At 37.1% G+C, this 16,270-nt stretch overlaps 2 protein-coding genes across 4 annotated transcripts in view; one reads left to right on the forward strand and one right to left on the reverse strand.

Annotated features, from left to right (window-relative positions):
- LOC126458512 (endoplasmic reticulum-Golgi intermediate compartment protein 2) overlaps positions 1-8,473 on the reverse strand; it is an 88,000-nt gene extending 79,527 nt beyond the window's left edge. The window contains exons 1-2 of one of the 3 annotated variants that reach the window (XM_050095609.1): positions 7,821-7,839; positions 1,359-1,491 (exon numbers count right to left, since the gene is read on the reverse strand). In XM_050095609.1, the coding sequence (XP_049951566.1) occupies positions 1,359-1,464 (106 nt within the window). In that variant the 5' untranslated portion in view covers positions 1,465-1,491; positions 7,821-7,839. Of the gene's footprint in view, positions 1-1,358; positions 1,492-7,635; positions 7,655-7,820; positions 7,840-8,162 lie in introns of those variants that run through there. The other 2 variants (XM_050095608.1, XM_050095607.1) reach the window with 2 other exon arrangements.
- Positions 8,474-8,504: 31 nt separating this feature from the next.
- The window catches only part of LOC126458511 (protein FAN-like), a 209,785-nt gene continuing 202,019 nt past the window's right edge, over positions 8,505-16,270 (forward strand). Inside the window, exon 1 of the mRNA XM_050095606.1 lies at positions 8,505-8,655. Within this exon, the coding sequence (XP_049951563.1) occupies positions 8,642-8,655 (14 nt within the window). The 5' untranslated portion in view covers positions 8,505-8,641. The remainder of the gene's footprint in view (positions 8,656-16,270) is intronic.

A 16,270-nucleotide genomic window follows, 5' to 3' on the forward strand; every position in this document is an offset into this window, starting at 1 on the left:
GTATATCAACGCCTCTTGACAGCTTAAGCTATTGATTTAATTATCATTTCATAGTATCAATGAGTCACAGATGAAATTGGCCAACTCACACAAATACTTGGGTGTAACACTTTGTAGGATATGAAGTGGAGTGATCACATAGGCTCAGCCATGGGTAAAACAGGTGGCAGACTTCAGTTTATTGGTAGAATACCGGGGAAGTAGTTGGTCTACAAAGGCAACTGCTTACGAAATATTCGTGTGGCAAGCTCTAGAATATTCCTTAAGCATGTGAGACCTGTACCAAATAGGACTCATAGGGGATACTAACACACAGAAGGGCAGCATGGATGGTCACAGGTTTGTTTGATCCATGGGAGAGTGTTACAGAGATACTGTAGAAACTGTGCTGGCAGGCCCTTTAAGACAGACGTAAACTATTCTGAGAAAGTCTGCTAACAAAGTTTCAAGAACCAACTTTAAATTATGATTCTAGGATTATACTACGACCCCTCTAGGTATTGCTAACATATGGATCATGAGGATATGTTTAGAATAATTACAGCATGCACAAATGCATTAAAACAATCATTCTTCCCATGCTCCATACGTGATTGGAATGTGAAGAATCCTAACATCTGGTACAGTGGGACATACCCTCTGCCATGCACTGCCCTACGATGTGTGGAATATAGATGTTGATCTAGAGAGTATTTTTTTTTAAACTGTCAAAAATATTGAATATGGCAAGATCACTATGCCAATTACATTTTGAAATTGTATCCTCGACTTCTAATTTTGTTACTCAATAACGGCTGCTGCACAACAGCAAGCCACCTATTCTTGTCACAGCTTACAACCAATGCATCTAGCTACAGGCATGAAGAGAAGTATGGAGACAGCCCTATTCTGTTCAGCACTATCTCATGCATAGCACACATACAGATGTTTGTCATCCACATGAGCCCCCTTGCAGTTGTTCCGTACAGACACGGCAGCACTGAGAGGGCTTGTAAACTATAAAATGGAAAACATACAAAAAAGTAGAGCTTGGGAACTGAACTGTCTGATTAAAGAATTTGAAACAGAACTTCTCTAAAAGTTTGCTAAACATGAACTAGCACAAAATTTGTGGTCAGCCAAATATTAATTAAGAACTTGGGTACGTATAATTTGGCTTAGCTGCGTGATATGTACAGAGCCCTCATCAATTAGAACAAAAGGTGAATGAGTGCAGATGATGGTGTGAATAATGTCAAGTAGATCTGTGCTTTCCTGTATGTTTCAAACCAAGTAATGTGAGAGCTACTTATTTCATGTAAGATCAATCAATAAAAAGACATGAAATTATTTTCCAAGTGTTCATTAACCATACATACATATACCACCCACTGGCGATGTTTCAACATAGGTCTCTGGGATCTTGGGAAATGCATCCAGTTCTTTCACACCTTTAAGTGTACGTTTCCCTCTGTTACGTAACATGATTTGCTGTCATGGCACTGGAAGCTCCTGAAACAATCAAGAATAAAGATGCATGTAATATTGTATACAGAGGCCAATGCATAATTTTAAACACTTCAGAACTAAAACTTCATAAAATAGAATCATCTTTAACTTTTCTTCTGGAAAACCAATCCACAAAAAAGGATCAATTTAGTCTTGCTTCTTCACAAGACTTCATTTATTTTCAATCACTGTTTCAAATTGTTTAGATATAGGATAAAAACATGTCTGATAATTGTAAAATATTTCTGTACTATGTGATGTACTGTACTATCTCACTTGTTCATAGCATATACGTTAGAAAGAGTTATACTGTCAGTGCCCCAGATCCAACGGTTATCTTTATACAAAACTGAAATGTAGGTAATCCATGCAGAGAGATATGTATGGCACTTCTCAGTACTTTAATCACTCAAACTGGAATCACGTCTACTTAACAATTCCTACTCCACAAAAGAATTTCTATGGTATATATGAGAGAAAGAGAGAGACAATCATGAACCATGAAACTTGCAAATAACTAAACTGATATATTGGATTTCTCCATCACCTTTTACCCTTCGATTCTTCCTAATTGCCATAATTTTTCTAATCTTTGATGTACAAATCACATTAAGTCAACCAACTGCAATTATTACAAAGAATCCTGTTTTCACCAACACATACTCTATTTTGTTACCCTTTTATCATGCTACAACAGCTTCATTTTCTTTTATCTCTGAAGGTACTTTAGTAAGTACCATTGCTAGGAACAAAAACCTCTTGTTTTAAAAAACAAATGATTTATTTCTCAATTTACTCCTCTTTTAGCATACATCTGCATATGTATTCCACAAGCCATCATACAGTGCACAGCTGAGGGTACCATGTACCATTACAGTGCTTTGCTTTTTTGTTGAATTTGTGAACAGAGCAAGGAAAAACTGCTTGTATATAAGCCTCTATTTGAGCCCTAATTTCTCTCAAGACCCGACACTTGGTTCCAAATCAAAGGACCCCAATCGACTCAGCATATGATGCTGCAAATTGTGAGTTCTGCTTGCACCCTACGGGTGATGCCAGCAGTTGTCACCAGGTCTGCCACCTGTCTGTAGGAACTATGCATGGCCTCAGAACCCAAGCGACAGGAGTCACTGGTGCTGACACGACCAACAACGTGCAGACTACTGCATCCTCAATAGTCACAGGCAGGGCCCCCTCCATGTTTCAGGTGAGCCCCCTGGCAGATAAGCCAAGTAAACATTGGAATTCTTTCCAGCCCTGGACACTGAACACTGCTTCAGCAGTGAGGTCAGATAGCCAGACTACCCACTGACTCTCTGCCTCGAGTGATGCCTCTGCTTAACAACCTGCCACTCACACTGCAGTGAGTATGGAACCCCATGTTGAGTACGATGGAAGGTGCCTCAATAGCAGAGCCCGTGGACGAAATACACGACACCTGAGGTGTCCCATGCAACATGCCAGTTTCTCTGCTGCCACCACACATAGCCTGTAGACAGCTAATTATGGCCATAAATATCTTCAGCTGTTCGTGAACTGTGGTCAGCTCAGCTCCTCCAGCATCCGTGCACACCTTGTCCATCCTGCTACTCCTAACTTAAGACTTAAACAATGAAAACAAACAAAAAAGCTAAATAAGTGACTTGTTGGTCTCCTGGTGCTTCAACAATGAAGGCTGGCAGCTAACAGAGCTGTGGTCAACAGTCATAGGCCACCAAAAACAAACAAATGACTACTCTGCAACAAGCTGTATGAATGTACACATTACCATCACTAAAACATGATCTTACAGCTTTCAAATATAAAAATACACCATAAATTTGAGAATTAAGCTATGCAAGCACACAATACAAGAATTAAACTGTGAACACAAACATAAAAGCTACATAAATGACATGCTAGCCTCCTGGGAACCCTGAGAGTACTCCACAACACCATTCAGGTACAGAAATCTGCAGCTAAGACTGTCACACAATGAACAGAGCCTCTGATTGGGATTCCTCACCTAGCTCAAAACAGGATCTCAATCAATCAATTTGCCCGCATTTAAAGAGAGCTATCATTTGATACGCAGTGCGGAAATGCAGTCCAAGTTGTTCTGTATTTTCTTGCAACCACCCAGTGATAATACTTTCCTGTACACAACAGAATCATCAGTGAACTACGTGAGAGAGTTGGTTGACCCTATCTGATAAACTGTTGATGTATATTGTGGGCATTAGTAGTTTTATTGTGCTTCCTTAATGCATATCTGATGTTATTTTCATTTTTATTTAATATTTACCCTCTAATACATCACACAGTAGCGTGTTTTATTACTAAAAAATCCCAGCTGATCACATACATCTGTGATAATTCACAAGATTATATCTTAGTTGTCAGTTTAGAATCTAGTATAGCTTTCGAAAATGTAGGAAAATGGAATCTAACAGTTTACCTGCACCTAGTATTTGCAAGATATTGCATGTAGGAAATAAATAAAGAATTCCACTGGTGTTCATATTTTACCCATTCCAGGAAATGCAGATTTTCTTACAGCTGGGTACGAAATGCTATGAATTCTCCTGACACATGAATTCTGGAGGTCTCCAAGGGAGTACATTGCTTTTACTAATCGTTATCTAACACACTTTATTTTATGATAACATGATCGGAGAACAAGGACCAAGCATATCGAAAGAAGAAATATTACATGTTATCAACAAATCAAAGACAGGAAAAGCCCCTGGACCGGATAAGATACCAAATGACATTCTGAAACTCATAGGAATAGACCATATAGATATATTTGTACAATTGTTTAATGATATTTATAATTCGGGAATTATTCCTAGGGATTGGTTGACATCTACCTTTGTTACATTACCCAAAAAGGCTAATGCCAAAACTTGTAATGATCACCGTACAATAAGCTTAATGAGTCACACCTTAAAGATATTTCTAAAAGTTATACACCAACGAATATACAAAAAAGTAGAAGAAGGTATAAGTGAAACACAATTCGGTTTTAGAAGTTCCCTCGGTACAAGAGAAGCATTGTTTGCTTTTAACATATTAGCGCAACGATGTATGGAGGTTAACCAGCCACTATATGTGTGCTTCCTGGATTATAATAAAGCATTTGACAACGTTCGTCATGATCATCTCATAGAATTGTTAGAAAAGAAAACACTTGATAAGAAAGACATCCGCATTATATATAACCTCTACTACAATCAAACCGCAACCGTGAAGGTAGAAAATGAGTTATCGAATGATATAGAAATAAAGAGGGGTGTGAGACAAGGTTGCGTTCTCTCACCCTTATTGTTTAATATGTATTCAGAAGACATAATCCAGGCAGCTCTATCAGATGAAATAGCTGGCATTAAAGTGAATGGGCTAAACATTAACAATGTTAGGTTTGCTGATGACACTGCACTACTAGCTGGAAACCTCAAAGATCTACAATTACTTCTTGACAAAGTCGCAGAAAAAAGTGAAGAATTTGGCTTGACTCTTAACGTAAGCAAGACTAAGTTCATGGTGATATCTAAAACACACCAACAAGAAAATCTTACAATCAATAGGGAAAGAGTCGATCAAGTACGTAAATTTAAATATCTCGGAACAATTGTAAATGAGGAGATTGAAAGCTCAGAAGAAATTAAATCGAGAATAGGACAGGCCAGAAGTATCTTTAATAAGATGAAAAATGCATTCTGTTCGAGACACATTTGTTTAAACACAAAAATGAGGTTGCTAAGATGCTATGTATTCTCAAAATTATTATACGGAATGGAAGCGTGGACATTGAAAAAGAAGGACATGAACAGTTTAGAAGCTTTTGAAATGTGGGCATATAGAAGAATACTTAGAATTAGTTGGGTGTCGAGGATTACTAATCAAGATGTCCTAAGAAGAATGGGAAAGGAACAAGAATTAATTAAAATTATTAAAGTAAGGAAGCTACAATATTTAGGCCATGTTATTAGGGGAGTAAATTACAAAATATTGCAAATAATACTAGAAGGGAAAATTTGTGGGAAGAGAACGAGGGGTAGAAGACGGACATCCTGGATTGACAATTTAAAAAATTGGTACAACTGTTCAACGTCAGAACTCCTTAGATCAGCCAAATCAAGATCAGAAATTGCCATGATGACAGCCAACCTTCTTAGAGGAGACGGCACATGAAGAAGAAGATCTAACACACTGCCATAGTGCCCATTTAAAATGGAATTAAAAGAACAAGGTGATAGAAGACTTCCTCCATCTTCATAAGAGATTCCTTCTGTTGATCAATTATACCAGCAACAGCTTTTCACTCACGATTCTTAAAGGTCCCACAGATAATTGCTAAATAACTGAGCTACTTGTGTGTGAATGGGGGGGGGGGGGGGGCAACAGTTTTGAAAACAAGAGAGACTAATTTGATTTAATTTTAACCTCACGTTGTACAGTCACGAGCTGTGATCAGGCAGAAATAAACAGCACGCTATACCCTTTGTGCAGTACCTGGTCTGACTTGTAAGCTCTGTCAGCCTAATATGCAAATGGTGCACTACTTGCAGGCTCCATTAAGTTTTCAAAGATGGAGTAACAAAGTCAATGTTCACTAACCAATCAAGGAACTTTAATAGGCGAGTGCTACAGGTATTGCCACAATACTTGACTGTGAAGGTATGGGTCAACTGAACCTACCAATACTGGATGTCAGCTTTGTAACATAATGTAATGATGATAAAGTGAATGACATGTAGCCTCCTTTGAGCACACAGCTATAGGCCTGACTAGTGAGCACAGTAATACCACTCTTATTCTTATCACCACTGTGGTTGTTCTACCAGTAGATAACATGCATCCTATACTCCAGATGGATGCCAAAGTTTTGAATGATATCTTTTGCTGACGTACCACTGTTACTGTCAAAAGTTTTAACTATACGATTTGAGATCAGAGTCTACCCATAGCCCACAGAAAAAAAGGAGCTTTCTCTCTAATTATGAGACAAGTTAATGTTTCAAGATGGTGTTGCAGTTGGAGGCACTTCTGAGCTGTCCCATGTAAACACTGGCATCTACTAATTAAACTTCAGCACCAGACTGTGTGTTCATTGTGGTCTCATTGCTTTACAACAGTTTCTTAGTTTCAAGCAGTTGTTTTTCCTGTGCAGCTAACAACAGTTGTGTATGAGAAGATATTTATGTGATGGAACTTGTTTCACAGCCCCAAAGACCTAGATTCATGATGGGGCTTACGTCACACGTAGTTCAAATGAAGAAACGAACAAGTGGAATGAATATATCAGTGGCCTTCAGTCATTTTATGCAACTAGTTTGGCAAAAGGTAAACATAAAAGGTTCTAAGTTGTGGCAGACAATATTGCAAATGCCAAAGTTTTCATTACTTTATATGCTTTTTTTAACTATGGTATGAGTGATTTTTCTCAACACTTTCAGCTTTTGTATTATATGGGTCAGCTGAATTCCATAATGGGTTACCCCAACTAATGTGTTCACATGTGAATGTGCTAGATTAATTTCCTTTGATGCAATGCAACTTCATTGCAAGTGTATTCAGTAGTAGTACAACGAAGTACTTATACTTAAAATGCTAATCACAGAGTTTGCTTGCAGTTATCTAAATCTGAGGCAACTATTCACTAACATATTTTGCTAAAGTAAAGTGGTCATAATAAAAAGTAATGCATACACCATAGAGTTCTTTAGCATGCACTAACACTCCTTGTAATGTTATCCTCTTAGATGACAACAATATTTTTGCACTCTTATAGCAATTCTTTGGGTAGCACAAATGCATTGATGGTTTGGCCACTTGTTTGATTTCATGCAGTTGTTATTATTAAAAAGGCGTAATACAAAGACCACTTGCAGCCATTAACATAGGGCAGCCTACAAAGCCTCTAGTGAATGTAAGAATGTTATAGTACATAAATTTTATCCCTGACAATTATGAAAATGTTATTTCGACAGTCTGTGTACTTTCTGACGAGAAATATCCTGAATAATCTATCTAGTAGTTCGATGTCAGTATTTCCTGGATGGACACTACAGGTGTTTTAGATATTATAATGTCTAGAATTGAAACCGTTTCATTTTGACAGGTGTGTACTGAAATGACAAGTCTGGTTGCACATAATATTACCCTGGTATGGTAGCTGTCACAGAACTTGCACGTTAGCGGTTACCTCTGCTAACTCATTAACCTTGGTTTAGTACACATTTCAATTCTTAGGAGCATGGTTTTTAGTGTTTGTGTGAAAAATGATGGTGAATGAGAGACGCAGCAACATTGACACAAAATATACGTAACAGCACACGAATGATTACTTTTCCTGTCCTACGTTTCACTTATAAATCTGTCTCAGTGTTGTTAGCCGTCAATTCTACGACGCGGTGTAACTGAGCACTGACTCGTTTGCAAAAATATACCACGTCACTGATGTCAGTTATCAAGCCGGCAAATAATTAAACGTGGTAAACAGTTTATCGAGGTTTTGCAGAACTTACAGGGTGCATGCCTAGTGTCAATTTCAAAGTTAAAATAAATAACGCCTCTCACGAAAAAGTAAACAATTTACAACTAACGGTTTACAATTGCCGCGGTTTCAACAGCAACATGCCAGGTGCCATATCTTTCCCGACTATGATTTATAACAAACAGCCACTTACACTTATATTCTCACAGAAAGCTTCTCTAATTCATTTTATATTTTCATCTCCAATGTTTATCAATGTCATTATTTGACATAACCTCAAAACATTATCACTTTAGCATTTCTGCAATGGATGTCAAGTGTCAACGCGCGTGAGAGGATATAAAACAAATGCTATCGGAGATTCCACGTTCTAGTGCTGTAATTCTCTCAATGAGAATCTGCTTCAAGTGTCGCATTTAAAATTATGACAAAGTTACGTCCATTCAACTCAGTCTCTCTCCGTTCCTTCACTGAAATTGTTTGCGCGACATAGAAATACTGGATTCAATAGTACTGTTTTCGTTGTTACGTTGGTGGTACTGTTCTAGTGTCAGATTAGCAGCAGCGTGCGAGAGTGTAGGTGTATGTTTGTTTTCAGGTGATATTGAGGTGTTGGATAGGAGGAAAGAGCGCGGCCGGCTGTTCACAAAAAAAGAAAAAGATTAAACAAGAATGGATAAAGAACGGTAAAACATGGTTTAAAATGCAGTGCAGTCATATAGCTGCATTTCTGTTAATCCACTTGTCTGAACTAACATGTCAAGTACGAAAGGAAGTGTATTTTCACTTCAAGCATTAGAAAAGAAGTTGCACAATTCATATACGCAATTGACTAATACTTTCATAACATATTTAAAAAGAGAGACCCTCCTTTTCATACAACCGGAATGTCAGTCTCGTTTGCCCTGTACCTTTACATTTGGATACCGATTATTTATCTTCGATCGTAATTAAGGGAATGTGATCGAACAGTGTCAAAAGTGGGTAGCGTCATAATACCCTAATCACTTGTCTCATCATCGGATAGCAATTCACTAGTTTTTATTTTCCCCCACCGTAAATGCTCGTTCCTTCCTATAATTTTGGCGCTTGCATTATTCAGTTGTAGTCGACGCAACATTCTTCATTTGCTTTTTTCAAATGAGCCTGTAACTATACAGTATTAGTAACTGGAACCTTTTGGGACTGACTTCAGTTTCTCCTCTCGTGAAATAACTTGTCAGATTTTTACCTCTTTATCTGTATAAATAATATCCCAGAAACCTTAAATGACTACCGCAAAAACTGTAATTTTTCAAATGGCCAAAACACATAATCAAAAAGCCCAAACCAGCCCAAGCCACACACTGTCCATATCAAAGCACGAATCTGGTCCACAAGTAAGAAAAGCTTGTTTTCTGAATGAATGAATAGCACTTGCTGGTATTGATATACAGGGTGCTAGAGGTTTATGTACATATATTGTGATCATTGGTACTGTAATATATGCACCCCTGCCTAACACTCTTCTACATTTGTATCTTCACACAAACATGTCACATAATTTACTATGTGATGTTTTCTGCATGGTTGTAAGTGTACCACTGAGTGTACTACTACTGTCAGTACAGACACAAGAAAGATTTGCTGCTGGAAATAGTACTGGGTCAGTATAAAGATATAACTGAGTGGGGAGTGGAGCGGTCATATAAAGTCACTGTCACCAACAAGATAAAGGCAGGGAGAGAATCTGCTGTTACTTTAATTCTCTCATAAGGCCAATATCTTATGAACAGTTCTGCAAGGTGTTGCTACATCTGCTTTAAATAGATCACTGACCCCTATTTGAAAAGTTCCTGTCGTGTATTACATTACAACCCATTACATTACATTTCATTTTTATTCTCCCTTAGAATCATTTGTTGTACAAAGTATACAATATGATATTTGGCAAGTCACTGTGATTTACAATACATGTTTTTAAATCATACAAGAATATTTACATTTCTGTAGGCATAATATTATCACAAGTGAAGGTTCAGCTTCCATACATTATATTGAGCCCAAGTAATTCAATGTTCTTTTTCTTAGTATTTGGCAATAACTTTTTATGTTTCAAGATATTCATCTATACTATAATAACATTTTTGCAATAAATATTTATGGACCGCAGTTTTAAATTTTGAAGTGTCTTTTACTCTTTTAATGTTTGTAGGTAGCTTATTGTATAGTCTGTTTCCTGTTTGATGTGGTCCATTCTGTTTTAGTGTTGTGTTTGCATGTTGAACATGTATGTCCTGCTTTCTCCTTGTATTATATAGGTGGATACTCTGGTTAGTTGGCACAAGATTGTCGCTATTTTCTAAGATTTTCCTTACAAATATGATTACATGTAAAATGTACAGACATGGTAGTGGAAGGTTATGTAGTTTCTTGAATAAGGGCTTGCATGAGCTTCTTGATGCAGCATTTTTTATGGCTCTTACAATTCTCTTTTGGTGTATAAAACAACTTTTGCAAGCAGATACATTTCCCCAAAAGATTATGCCGTATCGCAGTAAGGATTCTGCCTGGGCGAAGTCTTTTAGTGTCTCTTTCGATGTGCAATCAGAAAGAATTTTGATAGTATAGCAAATGGTATTTAATTTATTTGTAATGTATTTTGTATGTAGATCTTCTTGGATCCATATCCCAAGAAGTTTTGTAGAGGGGTGGTACAATTTTTAATCTCATGTAGTAATTCTTCTTTGGTCCTTCCTTTTATCATCACATTTGTGTCATCCGCAAATTTTATGTAATTATGGCATGGGCTAGTCGGTTCCAAGTCATTTACAAAGAGTAGAAACAGAACTGGCCCTAGAATGAAGCCTTGTGGTACACCATACTTGATGCTCTGCTTTTCTGAGCAGTAGTACCTTATTTTGTTCCCTTCTTGGATAGTGAGCTCAACTAATTGCTCTTTGTTTTGGAGATATGATTTTATCCATTTATAGGCCGGGCCCCTAATACCTACAGATTCAAGTTTCTGAAGCAAGATGTTGTGACTGATGACATCGAATGCTTTAGAGAGGTATAGAAATGTGGCTGAGATATGTTCTTTATTGTCTATTGCATTTAAGGCTTCATTTAGGAATGCAAAGATAGCTGTCTCAGTGGATTTAGATTATCGGAATCCATGTTGAGTATCTGAGAAATAATTATTTTTTCTATGAAACTGAAACTGATTAGTCTTTTATAATAGATTTTTCAATTATTTTGGAAAAACCAGATAATAGTGAGATTGGCCTGTAGTTTGATACTTCTGTTTTCATCCCTTTCTTCAACAGGGGTTTTACTTTCGCGATCTTCAATTTTTCTGGGAACACCCCCTTCTGATAGAGACCAGTTACAGATGTTGACTAGTGGCCTGGCTATGAGAGGATATTGTCAGTACCAACAGAAAATTTGTGCTTCAGTTATTTGATTATATTAAGTAGGCCTATTACCTTTTCATTGGTGTGGTATAGAAAAATAGATTTGTTATTTATAGTACATCTGGATTGATTTATAGGAGTACACCATAAATTTTGATTTATAAGATGTTCAGCTATCTGTGTAAAGTAGGAATTAAATTTATTTGCAATTTTTGTAGGTTCAGTTATTACAGTTGAGTTCACCATTAGGCAGTTAATGTTATGGAAGTCTATCTGTTCTGCTGCAGTTTCTTTCCTGACAAATTTGATGTGGCTTTCATCTTATTGGTGGGATTTTTTATATATGTGTCATTTGCCATTATTTTTGCTTGTTTCACAACATTTTTTAATATATTTTTATAGGTTTTGTAATAAGAGTCAAATTCTGGTGATGTGAGTTGTTTGGACAACCTGTGCAGTAATCTTTTTTGAAGGTACTTGAATCCCAGAAGTAATCCATTTAATTTTTGTTTTCCTTGTGTACGTTTTCCTCTGTGTTGGAGGGAAGCACAGATCAAAATAGTAGGAAAAATTGTTAATAAAGTTATTATATTTTCCATCTGTGTGTTCGCAATTATAAATCTCTTCCCGGCTTTCTTTGCTCAAGTAATGAAGAAAGTGATTTATATTTTCATTACTTTAGTTTCTACTGGTGGTTGTTAGGCAGTGTTTAAGCTGTATCTTGGTTTCCATACTCAGAGTTTATGACCTTTGTGATCCCCAAATCCTGTGTTTAGTGTTTCTATTGTATAGTTCATTTCTACATTTACAAAAATCTGATCAATTGTGGAACGTGAAGTCTTTGTGATACGAGTTGCTGTTTCTATGGTGGATTTCATGTTAAAAGTTTGCAAGAGATTCAGTAATTCATTCTTTTCTTTGGCATCCTTTGCAAAGTCAATATTAAAATCACCACATAGAATAAATCTTAAAGTTAACAGCAGCATGCAATTGTAGTCAGTGGTTGGATTCGTTTGGTTGGTGTCATCAGATTTCTGTGAGCCTTAGTTGCAACTGTTCTACAGTACCTTTCTCAACACAAAACCTCATCTTAAATGACTTGTTATTTAACTCCAAGAGCGGGTTCACCCTCTCACTGAACATGTCGGGAGCTCGTTGGGTCTTGTCATCGTTGTCTTCAGTGGACACATCTGAATGCTCAGATATTTGTAATGTAAATGAAAGAAAACAATGTAATTCACATCGTATATGGTTATTGCACACAGAATTTTGCCCAACACTGGTCCAGAATTCTCGGAAAACGGAGGGTATGGTATGGTTTCAATGGTATGGAATGGCATGGTAATGTTGTTATAATTATCTTTGTGACCAATAAAGTAGAGAAAGTAGTAACAAATGAAAAAAAATTAAGGATTGAGGTGCATTCGAACATATGACGTTTTGTGCTGCAGTACACTGTGCTACCTGTGATCCATTGCGACGAATGCAATTGGGATCTGTGGTTAATATATTTCAGAACACTTGCTTATGTTCTATTTATCAATGCACATGTAGTTTAAGGATGTATTCTGTAGTTAAAAATTTAATACAAATTGCATAGTTACTGCTCCTTGAGCCGAAAGAGAACATAGGTAAGTAATGTTGAATCGTTATTGGATGCTGTCAAGATTCCCATACGTAACTGTTCACTGTAAGTATTTCAATTTTTCCTTTCTTACTCTGCTGCTAAGTGTGTATAAAATGCCTTTGAACTGACCACATAAATTGTGAGTCATCTCCCGACAGCTGGTATCAGACTGATCATTAATTACACATGGTAGCCTGTAATTTCCTTAACCTAACATTCCAGATCAGAAAAAATTATTTCGCTTATCAGTGGTGTGAGAATGGCATAGTCGCATATTTACTTGCCATTTTTTGTGTTAATAACAACATTTTTGTTATTTCAGTTGGTATCTGCTAAAAACAAAAGGATGAATTGATGTGCTACTACACCATAAACTGATGATTACAGCTGAATCTGAATTTGAACTTGAATTTTCATCGATCAAATATGATCCAACTTCACAGCAATATGATCTAGGATTAACATTTATACATTGTAGATTCTGAGGTTAAGCTTGATCCGAGATCATTTTCTGTCTTAACCTAAGGTTAAAATCTTTATACAATCGGCCCTGATACAAGTTTGGAAGCATTCTCAGCTAACTTGTAGGTCAAAGTGACAGCTTGCAATAAGCGGAAAAGAGTTGTCGCTACATATCTGTTACATTGCATGTTCAGCAAATTACTACACTGTGCACTGATCTAATTTCATGCCATTGCATATTCATCAATTTCACAATCACTGATGGATTCATATCATTTCAGTACATTTAAATGACTTCATATACAGTAAATGTAAAATTTACCTCACTGTCTATGATTCATGTCATTTTGTATTTCTGTTCAAAGACTTTCACAGCACAACTGATAGAAGCAAAAAACTGTTGATCCCTGAAATGAGAAAAAAGTTACAAATGCATCTTATTAACTACTCATTATACAAATTATTTAATTAACTCATTTCAAGGTTTTGTTAGCATTAGGGCATGTATTCTTGGATTAAAGGTGTCCTTGCAATTTTTAATTTATGACCTGTGTAGGCAGCAATTGAATATAACTTTGATTATTGTTAAGCATTTTTATGGCACACAGAATCTGTTTCCTACAGCTGTTTCTCTGGGATGGCATCTACAGAATGTGATAATTAAGTCAAACATTAATTTAAGGGGGACTGATGAGCTTAGCTGTTTAGTCCCCCTTAAACATCCCAACAACCACCACCACCATTAATTTAAAAAACAGATTTCTGAATGTTGTTGTTGTTGTGGTCTTCAGTCCTGAGACTGGTTTGATGCAGCTCTCCATGCTACTCTATCCTGTGCAAGCTTCTTCACCTCCCAGTACCAACTGCAACCTACATCCTTCTGTATCTGTTTGGTGTATTCATCTCTTGGTCTCCCTCTACGATTTTTACCCTCCACGCTGCCCTCCAATACCAAATTAGTGATCCCTTGATGCCTCAGAACATGTTCTGCCAACCAAGCCCTTCTTCTACTCATGTTGTGCCACAAGCTCCTCCTCTCCCCAATTCTATTCAGTACTTCCTCATTAGTTATGTGATCTACCCATCTAATCTTCAGCATTCTTCTGTAGCACCACATTTTGAAAGCTTCTATTCTCTTCTTGTCCAAACTATTTATCATCCATGTTTTACTTCCATACATGGCTACACTCCATACAAATACTTTCAGAAACAACTTCCTGACACTTAAATCTGTACTCGATGTTAACAAATTTCTCTTCTTCAGAAATGCTTTCCTTGCCATTGACAGTCTACATTTTATATCCTCTCTACTTCGACCATCATCAGTTATTTTGCTCCCCAAATAGCAAAACTCCTTTACTACTTTAAGTGTCTCATTCCCTAATCTGATTCCCTCAGCATCACTCGACTTAATTCGTCTACATTCCATTATCCTCATTTTGCTTTTGTTGATGTTCATCTGATACTCTCCTTTCAAGACACTGTCCATTTCGTTCAGCTGCTCTTCCAAGTCCTTTGCTGTCTCTGACAGAATTACAATGTCATCGGTGAACCTAAAAGTTATTATTTCTTCTCCATGGATTTTAATACCTACTCCGAATTTTTCTTTTGATTCCTTCACTGCTTGCTCAATATAGAGATTGAATAACATTGGGGAGAGGCTACAACCCTGTCTCACTCCCTTCCCAACCACTGCTTCCCTTTCATACCCCTCGACTCTTATAACTGCCATCTGGTTTCTGTACAAATTGTAAATAGCCTTTTGCTCCCTGTATTTTACCCCTGCCACCTTCAGAATTTGAAAGAGAGTATTCCAGTCAACATTGTCAAAAGCTTTCTCTAAGTCTACAATTGCTAGAAACGTAGTTTTGCCTTTCCTTAATCTTTCTTCTAAGATAAGTCGTAAGGTCAGTATTGCCTCACGTGTTCCAATATTTCTATGGAATCCAAACTGATCGTCCCCGAGGTCGGCTTCTACTAGTTTTTCCATTCGTCTGTAAAGAATTCGCGTTAGTATTTTGCAGCCGTGACTTATTAAACTGATAGTTCGGTAATTTTCACATCTGTCAACACCTGCTTTCTTTGGGATTGGAATTATTATATTCTTCTTGAAGTCTGAGGGTATTTCGCCTGTCACATACATCTTGCTCACCAGATGGTAGAGTTTTGTCAGGACTGTCTCTCCCAAGGCTGTCAGTAGTTCTAATGGAATGTTGTCTACTCCCAGGGCCTTGTTTCGACTCAGGTCTTTCAGTGCACTGTCAAACTCTTCACGCAGTATCATATCTCCCATTTCATCTTCATCTACATCCTCTTCCATTTCCATAGTATTGTCCTCAAGTACATCGCCCTTGTATAGACCCTCTGTATACTCCATCCACCTTTCTGCTTTCCCTTCTTTGCTTAGAACTGGGTTTCCATCTGAGCTCTTGATATTCATACAAGTGGTTCTCTTATCTCCAAAGGTCTCTTTAATTTTCCTGTAGGCGATATCTATCTTACCCCTAGTGAGATAAGCCTCAACATCCTTATATTTGTCCTCTAGCCATCCCTGCTTAGCCATTTTGCACTTCTTGTCGATCTCATTTTTGAGACGTTTGTATTCCTTTTTGCGTGCTTCATTTACTGCATTTTTGTATTTTCTCCTTTCATCAATTAAATTCAATATTTTTTTACCTACTTGATCCTCTGCTGCCTTCACTACTTCATCCCTCAAAGCTACCCATTCTTCTTCTACTGTATTTCTTTTCCCCATTCTTGTCAATTGTTCCCTTATGCTCTCCCTGAAACTCTGTACAACCTCTGGTTTAGTCAGTTTAT

The sequence above is a fragment of the Schistocerca serialis genome, chromosome 2 (genome assembly GCF_023864345.2).
Source record: "Schistocerca serialis cubense isolate TAMUIC-IGC-003099 chromosome 2, iqSchSeri2.2, whole genome shotgun sequence".
Classification (NCBI taxonomy): Eukaryota; Metazoa; Arthropoda; class Insecta; order Orthoptera; family Acrididae; genus Schistocerca; species Schistocerca serialis.